Source organism: Nelusetta ayraudi, unplaced genomic scaffold (genome assembly GCF_046127955.1).
Source record: "Nelusetta ayraudi isolate G7.1 ecotype Tasmania unplaced genomic scaffold, CSIRO-AGI_Nayr_v1 ptg000022l, whole genome shotgun sequence".
Taxonomy (NCBI): domain Eukaryota; kingdom Metazoa; phylum Chordata; class Actinopteri; order Tetraodontiformes; family Monacanthidae; genus Nelusetta; species Nelusetta ayraudi.
The window spans coordinates 2,577,501-2,596,848 of NW_027466072.1; the positions used below are offsets into that span (position 1 = coordinate 2,577,501).

At 44.7% G+C, this 19,348-nt stretch overlaps 1 protein-coding gene across 1 annotated transcript in view; it reads left to right on the forward strand.

The window, feature by feature from the left end:
- LOC142889383 (protocadherin-15-like) overlaps positions 1 to 19,348 on the forward strand; it is a 144,249-nt gene that overhangs the window by 20,144 nt on the left and 104,757 nt on the right. The window contains exon 2 of the mRNA XM_076028094.1: positions 8,865 to 9,021. Within this exon, the coding sequence (XP_075884209.1) occupies positions 8,898 to 9,021 (124 nt within the window). The 5' untranslated portion in view covers positions 8,865 to 8,897. The remainder of the gene's footprint in view (positions 1 to 8,864; positions 9,022 to 19,348) is intronic.

The window sequence follows — 19,348 nt, forward strand, 5'->3', positions numbered from 1 at the left end:
TTAGAAGCAGAACAAAAACGCATGACGCAGTCAGACTGAAGGAGTCACAGCAGCAACTACAAATATCTGCCGGGTGTTTCATGGTGTTTCAAGCCACTTTCGATCTGAATTCAGCTCCAGGTCCTTTTTGCTTTTCTTTTCGACTCTCCAAGACTTGCTGTGTTTTGCCCCTCTCCTTCCCCTCTGTGTCTGGCCACTTCTTCCCGTCAACTCTCATCAACCATCAGTTGCCTCCGAGGCCCCGCCCCCTCCCCCGCACAGGAACGCGCTTTAACTCTCCACGTTTTGTGTTTTCTCTCTCTGTACCGCCGCGTAGCAGACAATCCTGCACCGGCTTCCGCTCACTTACACAGCACCGTGTCCTGGAAGAGGGAAGAAAAGACAGGCCTGCAGTGAGACAATAAGCCACACATAGTGAGTCATTTAGCAGCAGGGGCCGCGCGCCATCTGCCTGGAATAAAAAGGAGGAAGTGAGTTTGGCAGCTGAGAGAGGAGCGATGGACAGATGGACGGAACGGACGGTCGGACATAAACAGGCAGATGGACTGACAGGGAAAAAGATGCAGGAGTCACAAAAGTACAAGGGGAATATTTCTCTGTTTGTTCTTGTTGTTGCTGCTGCTGCTTTCGTGCGCAGCCGGCAGACGTTGAAGCAACAAGAGGGTTTGTTTTTTCTTCTGCTTTGTCTTCTTTTTTTATCGCTGACATGCAGCTGATCGCAAACACCGAGAAAGAAAACAACTTTTAAACAGCACGCTGTCACGCTTCCCGCCACCCCGGCTCGGGTCAAGGCTCCCCTTTATTCACAGGCTCCTTTATGATTATTTTGTTGACTAATTTTACAGCAATAGAGACCAGAAGTCAGTCTCTTGGCGTGACCCTCTGACATTCTCTTTGCTTCACCTACGAGCAATGTATTACACATTTTTCTTCTTCTTTGTCCTCTATTGTGTCTGCGTGTGTATATGCGTGTGTTCATGTGTGTGGGTGCGCGTGTGTATGTGTGCGTGTGGGTGCGTTTATACATAAATATATATATATATAAATATATTGAAAGGGTTCCATATTGTGTGGCGAACTTGTTTTTCCGATGTTTTCCAGCTTTGTTGGTTGTTCTTTTGATCGCGGCAGGTGAGGAAGAAGGTGAGGAAGAGTTGTTGGCCGTAATCACGCAGATGTGCAGAATTTGTCTGGAGAGTTTCAACACTTGTAGTGGTACATGGGAGGTCTGTTGAGTTCGGACTGTGCTTCAAACTCACCAACACACTGACACTGTTGACTTTATCCTTCCAGCCGCAAGCCTTCAAGGTCCCACATCACACAAGAATCCATCCGTCTTTGAAACCCGCTTTCTCCTGCACACACTTTTGACCTCGCATGCATGTTTTTGGACTGTGGGCACAGAGAGGTCCCAGCTCCAGAATCGAACCAGCAACCTTCTTGATGTGAGATGTTGCTCATTACACAAAAATCCCATTTCAATCAATTCCATCATTCATTCAATTCAATTCAATTCAATTCAATTCAATTATACTACTTATTTATTGATCCCTTGGGAGAGTCCCCTCAGGGAAATTGGTTTTCCAGCCAAAACACAACGCCACGGAAAAAGCTAGTGAACGCACAAAGGCCGTACTTGGCTTTCTTTAATCTGTTTTTCAGCCCTGAAACGGTCATCTCTGATATCACAAAGGGCACCAAGGCTTCTCTCAGGTTACTGACACATTGTCAGACAAGTGTTGGCTCCGCCCATTGACACGACCGCCTTTATTTTCGCTCCTTGCCGATCTTGTGGAAAGTTCCAACATGTCCTCGGTTTTAGCGGGAAGCTAAAACCCAGCATCTTTATTTTCTTTGCAAGAGGCTGTAAACAGAGGGCTAACTCTAAAGGCGCTCAGGTCAGAGTTTTGTTTGAGTCTTGATTCTCACTCTCTTTCATCTTAGCGTCTCGGTCTCATTACCTCTGTCTGGCTCAGAGTCTGTTGTGGCGTCTCTATTAATACCTTTCGGTCCCGCCTCCTCGCGTCTTCTCCGCCGTTCTCTGTTTCCAGCACCGATCCGCGTCTTTTTCATTCTGCCTCATTTTTCTTTTTGTGCCAGCGTCGCCGTCGACTCCCTCCTCTCTCTCTCTGCCAGGTGTATTTCCTCCCCCTCTCTCAGGAGAGAGGGGAACTTTTTGAAGCTCCACCAGCGGAGAAGCGCCTTCAGCCTTCATACGCTCTTTGCCGGTTACAGCCGCTTACAGCGCAGCCTGCTGCCATGCTGCCACACGTGCTTTGCAAACTTTTCCCAAAGAATTGGAAGAGAAACTCTCAGGAGCTTTCAGAGCTGGGCCGGCGCCTCTACTCATGGATTGCCATGTCAGGTGTCAGGTGACAAAGTCATGTGTTATCTGTGAAGGTTCTCAGTCGTCCAGGTAACCTGAGAGTAGCATGGTTAAGTTGAGGTAACTGGATTGGTTTTGCTATCTTCAAGTCGTTTTTCCTCTCATCTGAAAGGCTTCTTAAGTTCTCCAGTTCCCATGAGTCCGGAGTCCTGTGTATTTAACAACCAGGAAGAGGTTGAAAGTGGGTCGAAATGCTGCTGGTCCCTCCTATTGGCCAAGGTGTTAATCAATATGCTAATAGGATGAAAGCCACGTTGGTCATGTGTTCTACAGCTGCTGAGTCACGGTGGTGTGTTTAGCTGTGCAGCTGCATGGTGGCCCGATTGTCAATTCACCCCTTGTTGGACCTTCAGTAACTGATTAATGTTTTGGTTCACAGAATTTTGGAGTTTCAGACCGACAATAGGCCCTTTTCTACCGTGGGAACCCAGGAACCTTCTCAGGGACTAGGCGACAATTTTCATAGTCTGGTCGGATGCCAAACAAGTTCCTGCTGTGGGAGAAGGCATAGAGTTTTGGGGGCAAGACTCCTCTTCTCCTTTTGCTTTGGGCTGCAGCCAATCGGTTTGGACCGATTACACCTGACCCTCTAATCCTCTACGTCCTTCTGTCTCACACCAGCAGAATTCATGTCCTTGCTCACTACACGCATAAATCTCCTGACATGTGTTAAGGGCCATTGTGTTAAGGGCCATTCCTACATTCCTACAATATCGGGTGAATGTCTAATAAATTGTGTTTCATCATGTTTAAAAAAAAAAAAAAAAAATACTGGCAGATCTTGACTAGATTCAACTGCCCAGTTTGCATTTCTCTAGATAAGTAAACCATAGTTTGCACAGTAACTACATTACCATCGGTCAGTTTCACTCGCTGGAGTTTTGCAGCAGTGGGTCTGAAGGGTCACCTGGACATTTTCTCTCCTTTTATTTTTTTGCTGAAAACTGCCCTGTGCTAAAAAGTTCTTGGTACTGTTGCCAAAAAAAATAGTGCCAAATGTCAAATCCCATTGGAACTTCTACCCACTCAGGCCTCACTTGAGCGTCTACACTTGCAAAAGCGTCTACACTTGCAAAAGTTCCTCTCTCGTTTCACCTCGAGGTTTGTTCAATTTCAAGTTTGTTTTGTAAATTGGTGGAAGTGACTCATTGATTCATTTTGTTTTCAAGATTTGTTGTAAAGAAAAAAAAAAGGTATTTTTTGGCTAGTGGAGGTCACAGTTTTGCTCTGGATGACCAACCAAAACAAACCAAAGAGATTATTCTGTGTTGTTCTGTCTTCCTGTAAATTAGGCTACTGTATTAGCATTTCACCCCAATCTTAGCCTCAAACAATCTTGTTAGCTGTTGTTTGTAGACAGGGGGTTGGGAATTGGAGGAGGTCCTTTTCTGAAGGCAGAGAGGAAGAGGAGGTTCACACATGTAAACGGAAAAACTGAATTCACAGAGCAGACAATATTGTAGGAACGTAAACATGGTACTCTATATTTTAATATAACAACCGGATAAACACCTCTCCTGGTTTGAGAAACTATCGAAAATCTCAAGACAAACAGTGCTCAGTGTCATAGATCCACCTTTCCCCAAAAGAGACGTGGCCCATCAGGTAAAACAAACATGGCATTGACCTATAGTCTGTGTTTAACATTTGATCTGACGGTTATCTTCCTGCCGTTCCCACGTTTGATGTTGCGGCAATGACAGTCTCACACCGGCCAGAGGTGACGACGCACGTATTATCTGATGCCGCTGACATGTGAGCTTTACTTGCAAGACCAAGCTGACATTGATCTGCGACAAAAAGGCGATAAGCCACGGTGGTGTCATTTTTCTACGCCTTAAAAGACCGACGTGACGTGCTGCAAATAAATAAATAAAAATAGACATCACAGGAAAAGGACTGAAATCGCCCTTTCACATTTGCGTGAATACTCAAAGTGAGAGTGGATATAGCTGAGTTTCACCCAAACAGGCCTGGGAGACGTAGTGAAGAGGCGTTTGATTGAGGTAAACAACACCCTGGATGACGGCCCCAGTGTCTCGGAGTGGAAAAACCTGCAGCCCAGATTTGTCCATTAGGAGAAAAATACCACATTGTAATGCAGGTCAGCCGTCGGGGCAACACAACGGTTTGCTCGAGTATTTTCCAGTGACTCACGGCTGAAACCTCTGACCCAAAGAGGCGTTTATGAAGTGGAGTGTAGAATCCAGGTAGACTTGGAAACTTGAGGGAAGCTGCAGGGTATATATACGCATATATGTGTATGTGTGTGTGTGTGTGTTTGTTTTCCCAAAGCTTCTGTCTGAGAGTGAATCATAATCTGACTCCTCGAGGTTTGGCCGGACAGCATCGCCCCTTTCTAGCCAATCAAGCTCTCAGCAGGGCCACATGATTGGCTCTCGTCGGCCGTGGGCTCTGGCACGTCTACAAAGCAGCGAGCCAGCTGTTCCTCCATCACCACCAACATCATTTCCACGACTGTGTTTCGGCTTCTCCAAGTGGCAATTGTTGCCTCGCAATTTTTTTCACGTCGCTAACAGCCCGTCGACAAACGTTGCCTCGCAACCGCGGCAGCTTCAGACATAATGAGGCGCCACATCCATTTATTGCAAGGATTAATTTCTTTGGCACTTACTGTATTTGAACAATGATAATAAGGGACAATTGATTCTATTCAATGGATGTACTTCATGAATCGCAAGGAAATTTCACTGTTGCACAAAGCAGCTGTCCATACTACTTCAAAAAAAAACGTCTATCTGTATAACACAACAAATCTCATGTGCACTGACACACGTAAATGACCTGATCAATAATTCAAAACATGCAAAAAATAACCAAATAACATCTGCAGACTCAGATTCACTGCACCAACCATGACCTCTTGACATCAAACCAAACAAAACCATCTCTGACAAAACCAATGTCTGTGGTCAACGCTACCTCACCACCTGAAAATACCGTTGTATGACGCAGTCACACCAGTTTAACACTTAATTAGCACAACAGACCAATGGTCCAGTATCTGTTAGTTTTGCAGCCTTCACTTCGTCCCCCTGGTCATACCCAAACATTGACAAGTCAAACAAACAATTTCCGCTTCAACTATTCAACATTTTCATTTCAGTCTAATATTTCCACCGCAGTCAGTATCAGCCAGGAACATAAAAACACTTTCCCCCTGTTTGAAAAGCGGAAAATGAAAATGTCGCGCTGCTGCTGGACTCCCTGGCCCACTTGGAGGAAATAATGCCTCAAATTGCTACACGTATAGGGACCCCAGTAATGACAGTGTCACCTTTTCAAGAGCCCCAAGAGCCCATTTTTCTTCTTCCTCAATAAAGAGGAAATTATTAGTTCAAACGTAGCTAAGCAAAAACAATGACATTTTTAGTTAAAAGAAAAAAAGAGCTGCTGTCAAAATGCAGCTCAGCCACCTCTAGTGAAAAATCCGACAGATGGTCAGAAAAAGTTTTGATATCAGCTGTGTTTCCATATGATGTTTTGTTGCTTGTCAACAGAAATATCGGCAGCAACTCACTGCATCCAGACATTCAGCAACAGAAATGGGGAAGAGAGAGGACTGAGTGGTTTCACAACCTGCTGCAGATCTACTGCGATTTTCACCACATCACAACCATCTCCAGGGTCCACAGAGAACTGACCCAGAGAGAGAAAATATTATTCAATGAGTGGAAGCAATGAGGAGGAAAACGTTCTGTTGACACCATGGGTCAGAGGTCAGAGTTGGCAGACTGGTTGGAGACCATGGAAAGACAACAGGGAATGAAATAAACACTGCTTGCAACCAGGGTCTGCAGAGTGGCGCCTCTGAAAGCTCATTATCTCCAACTTCGATCCAAGCTGTATTCAATCAAGAATAATTAGCGAAACTGCGTGCAGATTATTCCACTGGGAAGTCATTCTTATTAGAAAAAAAAGCTGATGAAGCAATTTTGACAATGTCGCTGTAGTGGTTTTCACTGACTGTTTTGCCGTACTTTAGTGCGACTCGGTTAGGGCCAGTTAAGAAGAGCACCACGGTGAGTGGCACAGAGTCAACTGTGCCACTCAAACAACTCTGTTCGGCAAATTTCACCTTTGGGGCTTTGGCACAATATCATGTGTATATTTCTGCCAGGCAACGACTCCAACCCAGAAGGGTCAGGCAGTAGTGATCTGATTCCATCACGGTAATAATACACCGTGGGAAGTCCATCAATCAGCACTAATTGAATAGCAGATGTAGTGTAGCAAAGGGCGGCTAATGTTAGCGAGACAGAGAAGAGTGGCCAACCGGTGGGGATCAATGATGGAGCATCTGCTCTTCCTTCTAAATGGCGCTCTGAGGAAGAGAAAGTTTCCAGGAGAACGGTGAGGAAGTTTTTGATTGTTGTGACTGAGGTCAAGGAGGATTTTGGTTTCCTCATCGGCCCACACAGGTCTGTCGACGCCAACAGCAAGAAGATATTTCTTAGTTTGGCCATGACTCACGTTAAAACCATCTTTAGTTGGCACTGTAGGGTTTTCTGTGTGACAGCAATAAATCATTGCTATAGTTTTGGGTGACAGTAGGTCAGGAGGTAGAGCGGGTTGTCCAGTGACCGAAAGGTGGCCGGTTCAAATCCAGATCCATCCCAGTCTGTTGTTGTGTCCTTGGGCAAGACACCCACATTGCCTCGCCCGAATGTGAGATACAGTTTGGTGGAGGTCGGAGGGGCCGTTTGGCTGCCACGCCTCCGTCAGTCTGCCACAGGGCAGCTGTGGCTACACATGGAGCTCACCACCACTACCAGTGTGAATGTGGTGTCAAAGAATAAGAGGTTCAATGTAAAATGTTTAGAGTGCCTAGAAAAGCGCTATATAAATCCAATCCATTATTATTATAGTTTTAGTCAAATGCACACAAATCCAGTGAGCATCGCCTGTCCTGTCTGTGGCCAATATATAACGCAAAGTAAATACAGTACCTGCCTTAGAAAAAATACCAGTCCCAATGATTTTCAACTTTGATAAATTACAATGCACACATTAATAATTGATTTGCATCTTCTGGGTCCAATACTTCTTGCATGTTCTGTCAGAAATGATCATATCTGCATCTTTATTAAGCCAAACTGGCTGATCGGACTGCACACAATACGCGTTTGAAAGACACATTCTTTATTGTGCAAAGTTTTTAGTGAGTCAGGCCTCTTTGTCACGACTTGGAAAGATATCCAGTTACTTAGAAAAGTCAGCGCTAAAGTAAATCCAGCAAATCATTTTTGCTGTTTTCACGTTTGGCAAAGTCGTCTCTGTAGATCGCTGCTTTCTCGTGAAGTTCATCAGTAACCAGGCCTGATCATGAAAGCAGCGGTGGTTGGGGCAGAGCTGCTGTGCTCACAGTAAAGTTGTATTGGGTGAAGGTTTTGTAGCTGCTACCGACATCGCGCCGCTCGGAGCCTCTTCCCCACAAAGCCATCGCCAGGACAATTTCTACAGATGTCCGCGCTCGCACTCAGACGACACGCCAGTGAGCGTTTGATTGAGAACTTCAAAGCGCCTCGTATTTCCCCCTCAGCGGTACACGTTCTGCTTATAAATTGTAATTAGTGTCATACGCACAGAGAACCCGCGCACGCTCGCAGCGAGCTAAATGTCTCTCTCTCTCTCTCTCTCTCTCTCTCTCTCCCTCTCTGTCTCTCTCTCTTTCTCTCTGAATTGGAGTGCAGCGCCTTTCACACGTCTCGCATTTTGACTCACTTTGACTGTGACAAATGTTTCAGTTGCAGACAGTTGCATTTTCGTGTAGACGCAACTTTTTCCTCAACTGAACCTCATCCGCAGCTTTCTGCTCACAATAAGACCTAACGCTAAAATGGATTCTTTATAATAGTTTTAAAGGATTTTAAGTGTTCAAAAGCTGTGCTCAGGGTTGTTCATATACTGTAATTGTTTTGTTGTTCTGGCCCAAGTCAACTCTGTAGACTTACTAAGGGCTATTTAAACTATTTTATTTTTTGCGAGAATAACTTGTATTTGGTTTATCTGGTATATTTATTATTATAGATTCTTAAAATGATGACAATATATAATATATATAATATAGGTTGCAACTTATGGTAGGGCATTTTGTACTCTTTTCTCATCTTTTCTCACACATGGATGTAAAGCATAAAAGGCAAAATTACAACTAATGAAAAACGAATGTCGCTGTCACACACCAACAACTTTTTTGTTGTTGTTTTTAAATTGCTGTGTGAAGGCACCTCAGAAGTTCCTTTTCCTGAGGTCAGTGTTCAGCTCCATGAAGCTCAATAAAATACATCACTGTCACTCCTGCCAGATCTTCATCTCTTTCTCCACATTGCTCCTTTGGGAAAGTACAACAAAGTGACTTTGGTGCCTTTCCTGCCACAAGCTGCAGAAAAACACAAACAAAAAGCAGTGAGTTTCCTGTGTTTTCACGCTGTCTGTCCGTCTCTCCTGTCTGCAGGCGGAGGCTCATAGAAACGCGGCGGTGGTGAAGATGCTGCGGACGCACACGAGGGGGCCGCCGTCCCGGGGCCCAGTCAGACCACTGGTTTCACTGGGAGTCGGACTCCTGCATCTGCTGCTGCTGCTGTCGACCTGCCTGGGCCAAGACACAGACGGTAACGGCGCTCCGCCGTCTTGACTGAGTCATTTCTTCCCTCACACTGATGATCCAGAGCCGGCTGCAGTCCGCCCAGCTGGGATTTCAATATCAGATCGCGGCAACTCAACTTTCCTGACAGGCTTCGCTGCCCCCCGGTCGCCTGAGCTTCTCATGCAGCTGAGTCACAACACGAGTTTTCTGATTCATTATTTATGTACGACATCGCTCGCTGGCTGCTTTGAGTGAGACCTCCACAGGGCGCAGTGCTGTCCTCTGCAAGGACTGACTCATTACCGCCGGAGCAAGATTTTTCCAACCCTTTACAGTGTTTTTCTTTTAGAGCGATGAGGGTCTTGATATCTTTATTTAGTCTTTTGACTTTATTTAATCCTAATGGCTGCTCGCTTTTATCTCCTTTAAAAACTACACACTACAATCTAATCCACTTTCATATTTTTATTGTGCTTTTGAAAGGCAAAGCTGACTAAAGAGCTGAGCCTTCATTCCTTCCTTCATTCATTTATTCATTCAATTTCTATAACCACTCCTCCTGCACTGAGAGTCATGGGATATGATGGAGCCTTCATATATATATATATATGTATATATATATATATATATATATATATATATATATATATACACATATATCTAAACTGTAAACTGTATATAAAACTGTTAAAACTGCCAAATGATTTCAGGCCTTGTGGGGAAACTACTAAGAAACTACGAAAAGTAAAATAAGACAGATGCTGAACTGGCTGAACCTGGAGGAGTTAACTACTCAGTTTAATAGTCTGGTGAAGCTGCATTTTCTGTAAGAGTTCAGAAGAAAATCAGAGCCGGAATAAATAGGTGATAGGTGAAGATGGGTAGTGAATGTTCGCGTTGGTTGTCCAACAGCCTTACAGGCTGCTAAACTTGGATCACAGTGGACCTAAAACCGGAAAATGTAAATGTAGACAAGACTGTACGACATTCATGTGATGTGTTTTGAAAAGATCAGAGCAGGCGGTGAAACTGGGGCGTTTTGTCTTTTCTTTTTTTCCAACGCCGGCAGCCACAGCGACGGCATCCTGGAGCAGGTAGAACCCAAATGAACCCGGCGATGATGGAGGAGTTTATTAAAACACCCTCCTGACTTGCTGCTCTATTTGTCAGACTATTAATCTTAATTTATCCCGTTAGCGTTCGGCTGACAGGAGACCGGAGCAGAGGCGTCACATGACGACGTCCATCCGCATCCACATCACACCTCTGGAACTATTTTTATCAAGACCTGTCGTCTTTGGCGGGGACACCTGCTCTGCGGAGGAGGGGAGGGGGGCGGGGCTTGCACGCGTCAGGAATAGTAGTTTTTAATGAGGCCGGAGTTTTGGGGCTGGCAGACAGTCTGACTGCGGGTTTGGGTTTGGCCCCTCCCCCCTGTGACATGTTGTGTTCTGAACGAGAGCCGAGTCCCAGGATGAGCTGTTGGGCTGTTCGGGGGGGATGTGGGTGGGGAGGGGGGAGGGGAGGGGCGATTGGGGCTCCAGTGTCAGGAGTAGAATGGTATGTTTTAATTAGCCTGATTCCCAGGGTGCACCACTTTGTTTACTCGCTCTCAGTCTCCCAAGTGACGGGACACGGAGCTCCTGCGCAATTTTAATAAGCCGCGGTCCCATCGTGGCACACACTGTGCCACTTCCAGCCTCTGGGTGCTCACCCTTTTTTTTTTTTTTTCAGATAGTTAGAGTTTTTCTCTCAAACTCCGGCCAGGAATCCATCTGATTAAGATCATGCAAGTGCTTGTTTTGTTTTTTTTGGGGGGGGTTGTCTTGTTGTTGTTTTTTTCCTCAGTGGGATTAAACTCAACTCAAATCTCCCGCTGTGGGCGGAGCTCAGAGTGCGATTGTTCTTAACTGAATGTGACTTTAACTGTAGAAAGAAGGCAAAGAGAGAAGAGTTACAGAGTCCTGAGTGTGTGTGTGTGTGTGTGTGTGTGTGTGTGTGTGTGTGTGTGTGTGTGTGTGTGTTTGCACAGCTCATTCCTGTATGGCCTTCATGCTTGTCAGTCCATTCCATTGTGCATGAGTGATCGTCGTCTCAGGTGTTGGAGTTTTGTTTCTTTCTTTGTCTTTTTGACACTTTGTCTTTCTTATCGTGCAAAAAGGTGCCATACTCGGCGCTATAAGACTGTTTGTTCTGTATTTGATTTCCCATTAAGCCACAGATAAACAAAACAGAAGGCCGCTCAGTGGAGCAGTGCAGTCGCCAGTAGGTCCATCTCTGGTGCCCTCTGGTCACCTCTAATCACCTCTGGTCACCTCTGGTCACCTCTGGTCACCTCTGGTCACCTCTAATCACCTCTGGTCACCTCTAGTCCCCTCTAGTCACCTCTGGTCACCTCTAATCACCTCTAATCACCTCTGGTCACCTCTGGTCACCTCTGGTGGTAATTTTCCGTTTCATGCTGACAGGCAATCAGTTGATTTCTGAGGAGAATCAGATGAACCAGACGAAGTATCTGTTGACCGTCTGTCCCGTTCTTCTGCTCACTGCATGAGAGACTAACAAACAAAGGAGGCTGCCAAGATTTTTCCTTCACTCTCAGCATTTTTCTGCCTCCGTCTTGCTAAACTTTCTGTGTAAGGGTTGGGCAAAGACACGGCTCGCTCTTTGCAAAAAAAAAAGCAATTTTAATTCACTCGGCCTTCGCCGCACTGTCACTGTGAATGAACTCACAGCTGTGTGTGTGCGTGTATGTGTGGAGGAGGGCGAGCCTGCTGTAAATCAGAAGGCCAATGATTCAGTCGGGGAAGGCGTCCGCTCACGTTCACGTTCACACACTGGAGATCTGGAGGTTATTGGACGGAACACTGTTGCTGTTGGGTGACACGGCGGTGCAGTGGTTGTGGGTTTGAATCCCAGGCCTGGGTTCTTTCTGTGTTGATGTTCTCCCCGTGTCTGCCTGGGTTCTCTGGCTCCTCTCGAGGTCCAGAAATATACACTTGAAAAAAAACTGGGAACCTGAAAGTGGCTGAAATGGTTATGTGTCTTTCAATGTCGCTCTGTGATAAATCGGCCCACCTTTTCAATATGACAGCTGGGATTGCAGCCCCCCACCCCCCCAACCCTGAGTGCAGGAGAATCAGGAATCGGAAATGAATGAATGAATTAGAGGGATGATTCACTAAGTGAGCTCCAGTCGGTGCAGCCTTTTGTCTATGTCCGTCAATGATTTCCACACCGTGCTGGCGACGTGCACGTGGCCACCAGTCGGGGGCGTCGACCTGGCTCTTCACATCCGTCTCCATCAGCCTGCAGGTGTGGGACGATGTCGTGTCCGCACTTCAGAGGAGGGCAGAGTGAAAAGCGGCGCGGCGGCGCTGATGTCTACTGTGGTGAGGCGGCTGATCGCCGTAGATTTACGGCGTGTTTGCGCTCATGTCAACCGACTTTGGAGCTGGCGAGGGGGGGCGGGGCTCTCAAGGTGATTTGAATATTTATTGCCGCTTTCCGGGGTCGTTAGATGTTCCCCCGGAGTGACGCTCTCTCTTCCTGTCTTTGTCATCCCAGGTGTTTTTTCTTCTTCTCCGTTGCCTTTCATTAACACCGGTACCCTGGTGGTATTTTCTCGTGATTGCTTCCTCTGCCTCCTTCTTTGCCTCTTGAACTCCCTCTTTTGCCGTCGCATTTATTGCTTCCTATACCTGGAACCCAGCAGTGCCTTTTATACTTTCTCTATTTTTATTTTTTTTCTTCACCAATCTCTGAAACTGCTGGAAAAAACAAACAAAAAAAAAACCTTGCCTCGTTTATTTTTGCCCGGCCAACAAATTTTTGCCCGCGTCCTTGGCAAACACGTCCGTGGCTTTGATTCAGAATGGCGCGATGGTCAAGTTGAGGCTTCCAGACAGCCGGAATTTTCTGTGTTGAAAGAACAGCAGAATGTCATGTTTTACAAGTACTTTTTGTAAAATAATTAGTAATAAATAAACTCAGAAATGGAAAATAACTGGGATTCATCTTAAGGCCGGTCACAAAAGAAAAGGCCTTCAAAAAATGACAAATATATTCCAAAAATTATGGATAAACATCTTTGACTGCAAAAAAAAGATATAGAGTTTGGCTTCATCACACATGGAGTTTTAGAGTTTATTGTTTTCAGAAGGCAAATACACACAGCAACAGAAATCATTATTTTTGCAGAATTATGTAATATCCAAATTATATGTAGTACTCAGAAAAAAACATTATGCGTTATTTGTTTAATGTTTATCATTAGTTACTAGACTAATTCCATTGAAATCTCATATGAGTAGCTCAATTCAACTCCACTTTTTTGCAGCAGTTGGATGAGGTCTTATCAAGGTTTTTTGAGTTGTTTTTTTTGTTTTTTTAAATGATGGTTATGAAGAGAAAAACATCAAACGTTGTTCTTTAGAAGCTAAAAATGTGTTTTTTTTGCTAAGCTCCCATTACTCCACTTGAAAGGAAGTAAGTGACGCTGAATATGATCACAAGGTTGCAATTCAGCCGTAATTACATTTCAGGGATGAATAAATGAAACCATGGCTCATTAGAGAAAGGTGTTTAGAACCCACCAGCCAGGCCTTCAAACATTCATATGCAAGAGATTTTCATTTTAAAGTAGTTTTCTTTTTAGATAAGTTGAACCGAAAGAGTGAAGGATCACTGGTTAAAGTACCGCACAGTGCACCACGTTTGTTTTGGTTTGGTTTTTCCTGATCGTGTGTGTGTGTGTGTCCTCAGAAGAACCAGTGCGTGATTATCTCCAGCAGCACCGGCACCGACTGGGAAACAGACCCGACTCACCCAGACACACAGTCGGGATAATGGAAAAGTCCTGCACAGTGACAAAGTGTTGATCCCTGCACCACTGAGGTCTCCCTTGTGTGTGTGTGTGTGTGTGTGTGTGTGTGTGTGTGTGTGTGTGTGTGTAGGTGTGTGTGTGCGAGCGGCTGTACGATCAGTTCTCTCTGGAGATGCATCAATCTAACGCAAGGTCGCCTCGTTTCTTCTCCACCATTCTGTTTTTACTCACCTCTTTTCTTGGTCTCCCTTTTGTCTCCCCACCTGCCAGTCGTCGCCTCCGCTTATTTTTTTTTATTTTTGTGTTGTTTAAGCCCCCACGCCTCCAAACTTATCTTCTCACCTCGTCGTCGTCCCCTCTGTGAGTTTGTCCTCTGTCTTCCACGGATGAGTGGATGGGGGGATGGATAGATGAATGGCTGATGGATGGCCGGGCTCTGCGGCGGGAAGACGGTGAGGGATCGGACCCCCGGGAGAAGTGGGGATCGGTGTAACCTGCTGACGGAGGCTTAAAAAGGACGTGACACGCGGCAACTTTCGCAACACGTCTGCTGCTGCTGCTGCGACTTTTACAACCTCTTACTGACACGTTTTCAAAGATTTCAAATTGTCTTCCTTCAAACAGCCTGCAAAGCTTTTTGGGTTAATGGTTTCGCAGGTGTGATGTGGAAACAAAATCAGGATTTATTCTTTTTTTTTTACCAGGCCGCCTTCCTGTTTACAACTTCTACAACATCATTTTTATAAATAAGCTTTCCCGGTTGTTTCATATTCATCACATGATCCCAGTTGTTGCAGTAGAGACCAGAAACTCAGTTCTGTTACTGACTCGTGATTATATGAGTTCCTGCACGTTTCTTGGTTTTTGAGTCATTTGAGTCACTGAGTCAGTCACCCAGAGTCTGCGGAAAGCTATGTGCCCACACAAGCTCCACCCACTCACTTGAGTGAAACTTGAGTGATTCATTAATCCAGTGAGAAGGATACTGCTACTGTGAGTCACTGAGTGATCCGTTCGTTCGTTCTCTGCTCGGCCTCATAGCGCTGAAGGAAGAGAGTTGACAGAGTTGAAGCCAGAAAACTTGAGCTGTTGCTTTTCCCACAGGGCGAATATACAACATACAATATTCATATTAACAGTTAGCTGGGAGACGAGTCAACAAGTCGATCAAAATCATGACTCACGAGTCAGTAAAACATGACTCCTTCAGGACTCACATCTCACTAGTTGACGTGCAACAACAGTCAAAGCATTTTGAGGTCCAATCTCAAGGGCATCAAAATTCTTTCTGCAACTGAACACCCACAACCCAGAGTTGTTCCTCAAAGACCCAAACTTATTTGCTCTAATCTCAGTTCACTTTCATCCCACTTTCCTAATTCACGCAGAAACTTGGCACCACCTTTGAGAATCGCCTTTACTTTGGCCAACAGCGTCTTTGACCTGGTTTTAATTTGCTAAACACCGAGAAACGATTACTTCATCCTGTCTAATGACGGTACCAACTTCAAATGGGCTGAGCTTGAATCACTTCACCGGATGCCAATCCAATTAAAAATCACTTTTCAAAACATCAGTGGCAACATTTACATTTTTGGCGGGGTCGAGCGGCAGTGATCCAGAAGATCTGAAAGTGAGATCCGCTGGGAGTTAAAAATCGACATGACCAGGAGTTCTCAGTCATGGAACAATTCACCAGACCAGATCAGAGAAGACAAATAAACATATTATTTTTCTGAAATAACTTTTAAAATCTCTTTTTTTGACTTTTAAAATTTGATTCAACTGTTTTGTTTTTTAATTTTGCTTACTCTTTGCTGTATTACACTGTGTCTTATCAACAATATATTTTATTCAAACCCACAAAAGATTCCAGTTTTAATATATGCTTTTTTTCCCCTCTTTGTTAGTCTAAAATTAGAACAGCGACAGGTATCGATTTATGACTGGAATTATTGTTCAGACCCTCTAATGTCACTTACTCATGATAAAAGAAACATATTGCATCCTTAGATTCAAATTTCATGACCTGACCGACACAGACGATCTCTTTTATCTCAACATATTCTCCCAGCGTCCTACTGACTTTCTCCATCTACACACCAGGCTGCAGGCGACTCAGCCAAGCGAGAATTCAACAGATGGTAACAAGCGGCTCAAATAATAAAACAAATATGGCAGCGCTAAAAAAAAAAAACTAGTTAACAAGCTTCAGAAACTGCTTGAAAAAAGAGAAAGAAAAACAACACATGTTTCCCCAATTCTTCTTGCCGCTGACACTGTAAAAATTATAGATACAAACATTGTAGTTGTTTTATGTTGCTTTGAGCCGTGCAAAAATTATTATTTGAGGATTTAATTGTGAATTTAATGTTGTTTTTTGTTCAAATAAACAATTAACTGTATAGCATATAACGTTTATATGGCTACCATAGAAATATTTTTTTTTTGCAAGTTGAACTTTAACCTATAGATTAAATACACTGAGCCAAGAAATGACTGGAACACTTGCTTTAGGAGATGTATTTTGTTTGATATTCCCGTTCTAGTGTGAACCAAAATGATTTGTGCCCTTGTGAAAGGAATAAATAGCACAGTCATAAATTCTAAAAAATTTGGATCCTGCTTTTTTGAAACGAGATACACTGCAGGGTTATTTTCTTTTCCAATTATTTCCAAGGTAAAACATTTGCAAACCCCAGATTCCAGATTCCTCATGATTTATAGCCATTCCTGTTTTATTCCTTCTGAACTTTGAGCGTTTCTCACTTCAGAATCGAAAACTTGAAGGCTGTTTGTTTCTCCACCTGTCCGAACCCTGCGCTCCCTCGATGTGAAGCGTCGTCAGATGAAACCGGCCATTTATTTTCCTAGAGGCGGGCCAGCACGATGGCTGCGCTGCCCGCGGTATTCTCCGCTGTCACGAGGGACGGAGGAATCCTCAGCCTGCCAATAGAGTCTCGGAGTCTGACTCGTCTGATTCACTGCCACAGCTCTAACCTCGGCAGACACACTGCTGATTTCTCATTAGATTACAAACACTGTGGCCATGATTAGTATTCAACTCTCTCTCTCCCTCTCTCCCTCTTTCTCTCTCCCTTTCTCCTTCCCTCTCTCTCTCTCCCTGCGGGTTCTCTGCGGGTTCTCCAACTTCCTCCCATAGTCCAGAATCATGCATATTGACTGGCAGCTCTAAATTTTCTGTAGTTCAGTCAGACAACTGTGCATTGAAAGCATTAACTTGTTAATGCTTCCAATGGCTGCAGCAGACTCGATCTGTTCATTCCCTGAAAAAGATCTGCAGGACAGACATTCCAGGAATGAAGAGCAGACCCCACCTGGACATCATAGAAACAGAGCGTACTGGTGGTTGCTGGGGAGGTGGTGGGATTGCAAAAAACCTTTCAGCAGCAAGCAGCAGTGAAGCAGTAAGCGCGCAGAGTAGCAGGAGATCAGCATTAACAAAACAAGGCAGCAGAAGCGTTAAGCCTGCAGACCAGCAGCAGAGGCAGCGGCATTGCTCAGAATAACCGCGAAGTTGGGAGGGATGAAAAATGTTGCCAATGACAGCTGATGGTGATCAGCATCCCACACAACCATGAGTGCAGGAAAACTGCAACAAAACTGCAACAAAAAACTGCTTTACAGCCGTACAGAAAACGGCCATGATTATCAACATGTTAATTGATAGTTTTCTTATTCAAAACAAAGGTAGCAAATATTGAAAAGCAAATAAAAGTACAAGAAAAAACAAAAAAAAGTTACAAGTTTACGTATTTTGTGACATTGCGTGTTGCTTTGTGAAGGGGGTCAGAGGGGCCCAGAGGCTAATGCTGTTTCGGGGGACTGTGGTGTGGAAAAATTTGGGAAGCCCTGGCCCTAGCATATCAGTCTGGACATTACTGTCTGTTACTAGGACCAAATTAATCCTAGTGACAGTATCAGTATCACTGACTCAGCACTGTGACATTGTAACACAGTGCCGCGGTGGCTCCTATCTGTGCAAACACACTCTGCTCCAACGAGGAAACCCAGCGCAACACAAACACACACAAACACACAATCAGCAGAGTCCAGGTGCTGAGTCACGGCCTCACATGCATATTTGATGGTAACTCCAGCATGTCGGCGTGTGCACCTGGCTCAGGCTCCAGTGTGTGCAGAGTGCAGAGCAGCGTGAAGGTGCACATGGCTCTGTGGTGCTGCACCACTTCACTTCCAGACCTCTGTGTGTGTGTGTGTGTGTGTGTGTGTGTGTGTGTGTGTGTGTGTGTGTGTGTGTGTACTCGACAACAGTTGTCACGAGCCTCGAGCGCGACAAAGTTTATTCATGCAAATGTACAAAAGAAAAAGTCAAACGACACTTTACACGACCAAGTAAAACAAAAACATCACCATTTATTTGTTTTGATTAAATATACACCAAAATTTAAATAAGTACAAAAAAAGAGACAGAGCTTTGAAGGGGAAACTAATTGAGGCAAACTGAACCTCGTCTGACTGCCAATTTGTGAGATTAATGCAGGGTTTTGTGTTTTTTTTCTTCATCTAGGAGTTTAATCACTATATCGTCATGCTAGCCAGTGAGTCACTGTCACGGTAGCTGCTGATTGGCTGAGTCTTCGGTGCTCTCAGGAGAATCCGCAGCTTTTCACCTTGGTTTTGTTTTTTGGCGTTGAAGAGGCAGGATGCCGCTGTTACTTTGAGACTAAAATCGGTAAACACAACTTCTCTTTGTAGCTTCAAACGCCAACACTCCTGCAGGTTCTTCCTGCTCGGCAGCTGAAATTCAGCCTCATTCAGCCACTTCCGGCTCAGTTATGGCCACATAGTCGGTAGCATTCAGTCAGATGTTACTTCCACAATCAATCCCACAACTTCTGGCTCCTAAAAAAAGCTTATTATAGTTCAATATGGCATCCTTTCAGTCTAACCTGTACCTTACTCTTGAAGTCGTTCGTTCTTCTCCACCTTATCGAGTGTTTTTCAGTTCTTTTAATTTTTCGCTCTTTTTTTTGCATTGTGTGAGGATTCCTAAGGAAAAGACTCGGCGAGAACAAATGAAGGGAAAGAGATGTTGACTGAATGATACATATGAGTGAATTAACTCCCTGCATTGGTGATTTATTTTTATTTTTTTTGAAAATCCTGAATCCTGATAGCAGCAATCCACTCAACCCCCACCACCACCTTCCCTCTCTCCCACAGTCTGTGACAGAAATCTGGCATCCATTGGATTTATTCCCTTGCTCCTTTGCCGATGAACCTTCAAACCGATATCTATTTATTTATTTATTTATTCATTCATTTATTTATTTATTTTAGTCACGGGAGGCCTGGAAGCAAGGAGAGCGTGCACGTTTTTTCCTTCTAATAAGTTCTGGCAGGACAAGACGCACACAGGTGAGGAGGAACGTGAGGAGAGAATATTGGCAGGAAACGCTCCTCCTCCTCCTCCTTCTTCTCCCCCACCTCCCCCTCCCCATTCTTGCACCATAAGCCTGCGGATTCCCGATTTCGTGACTCT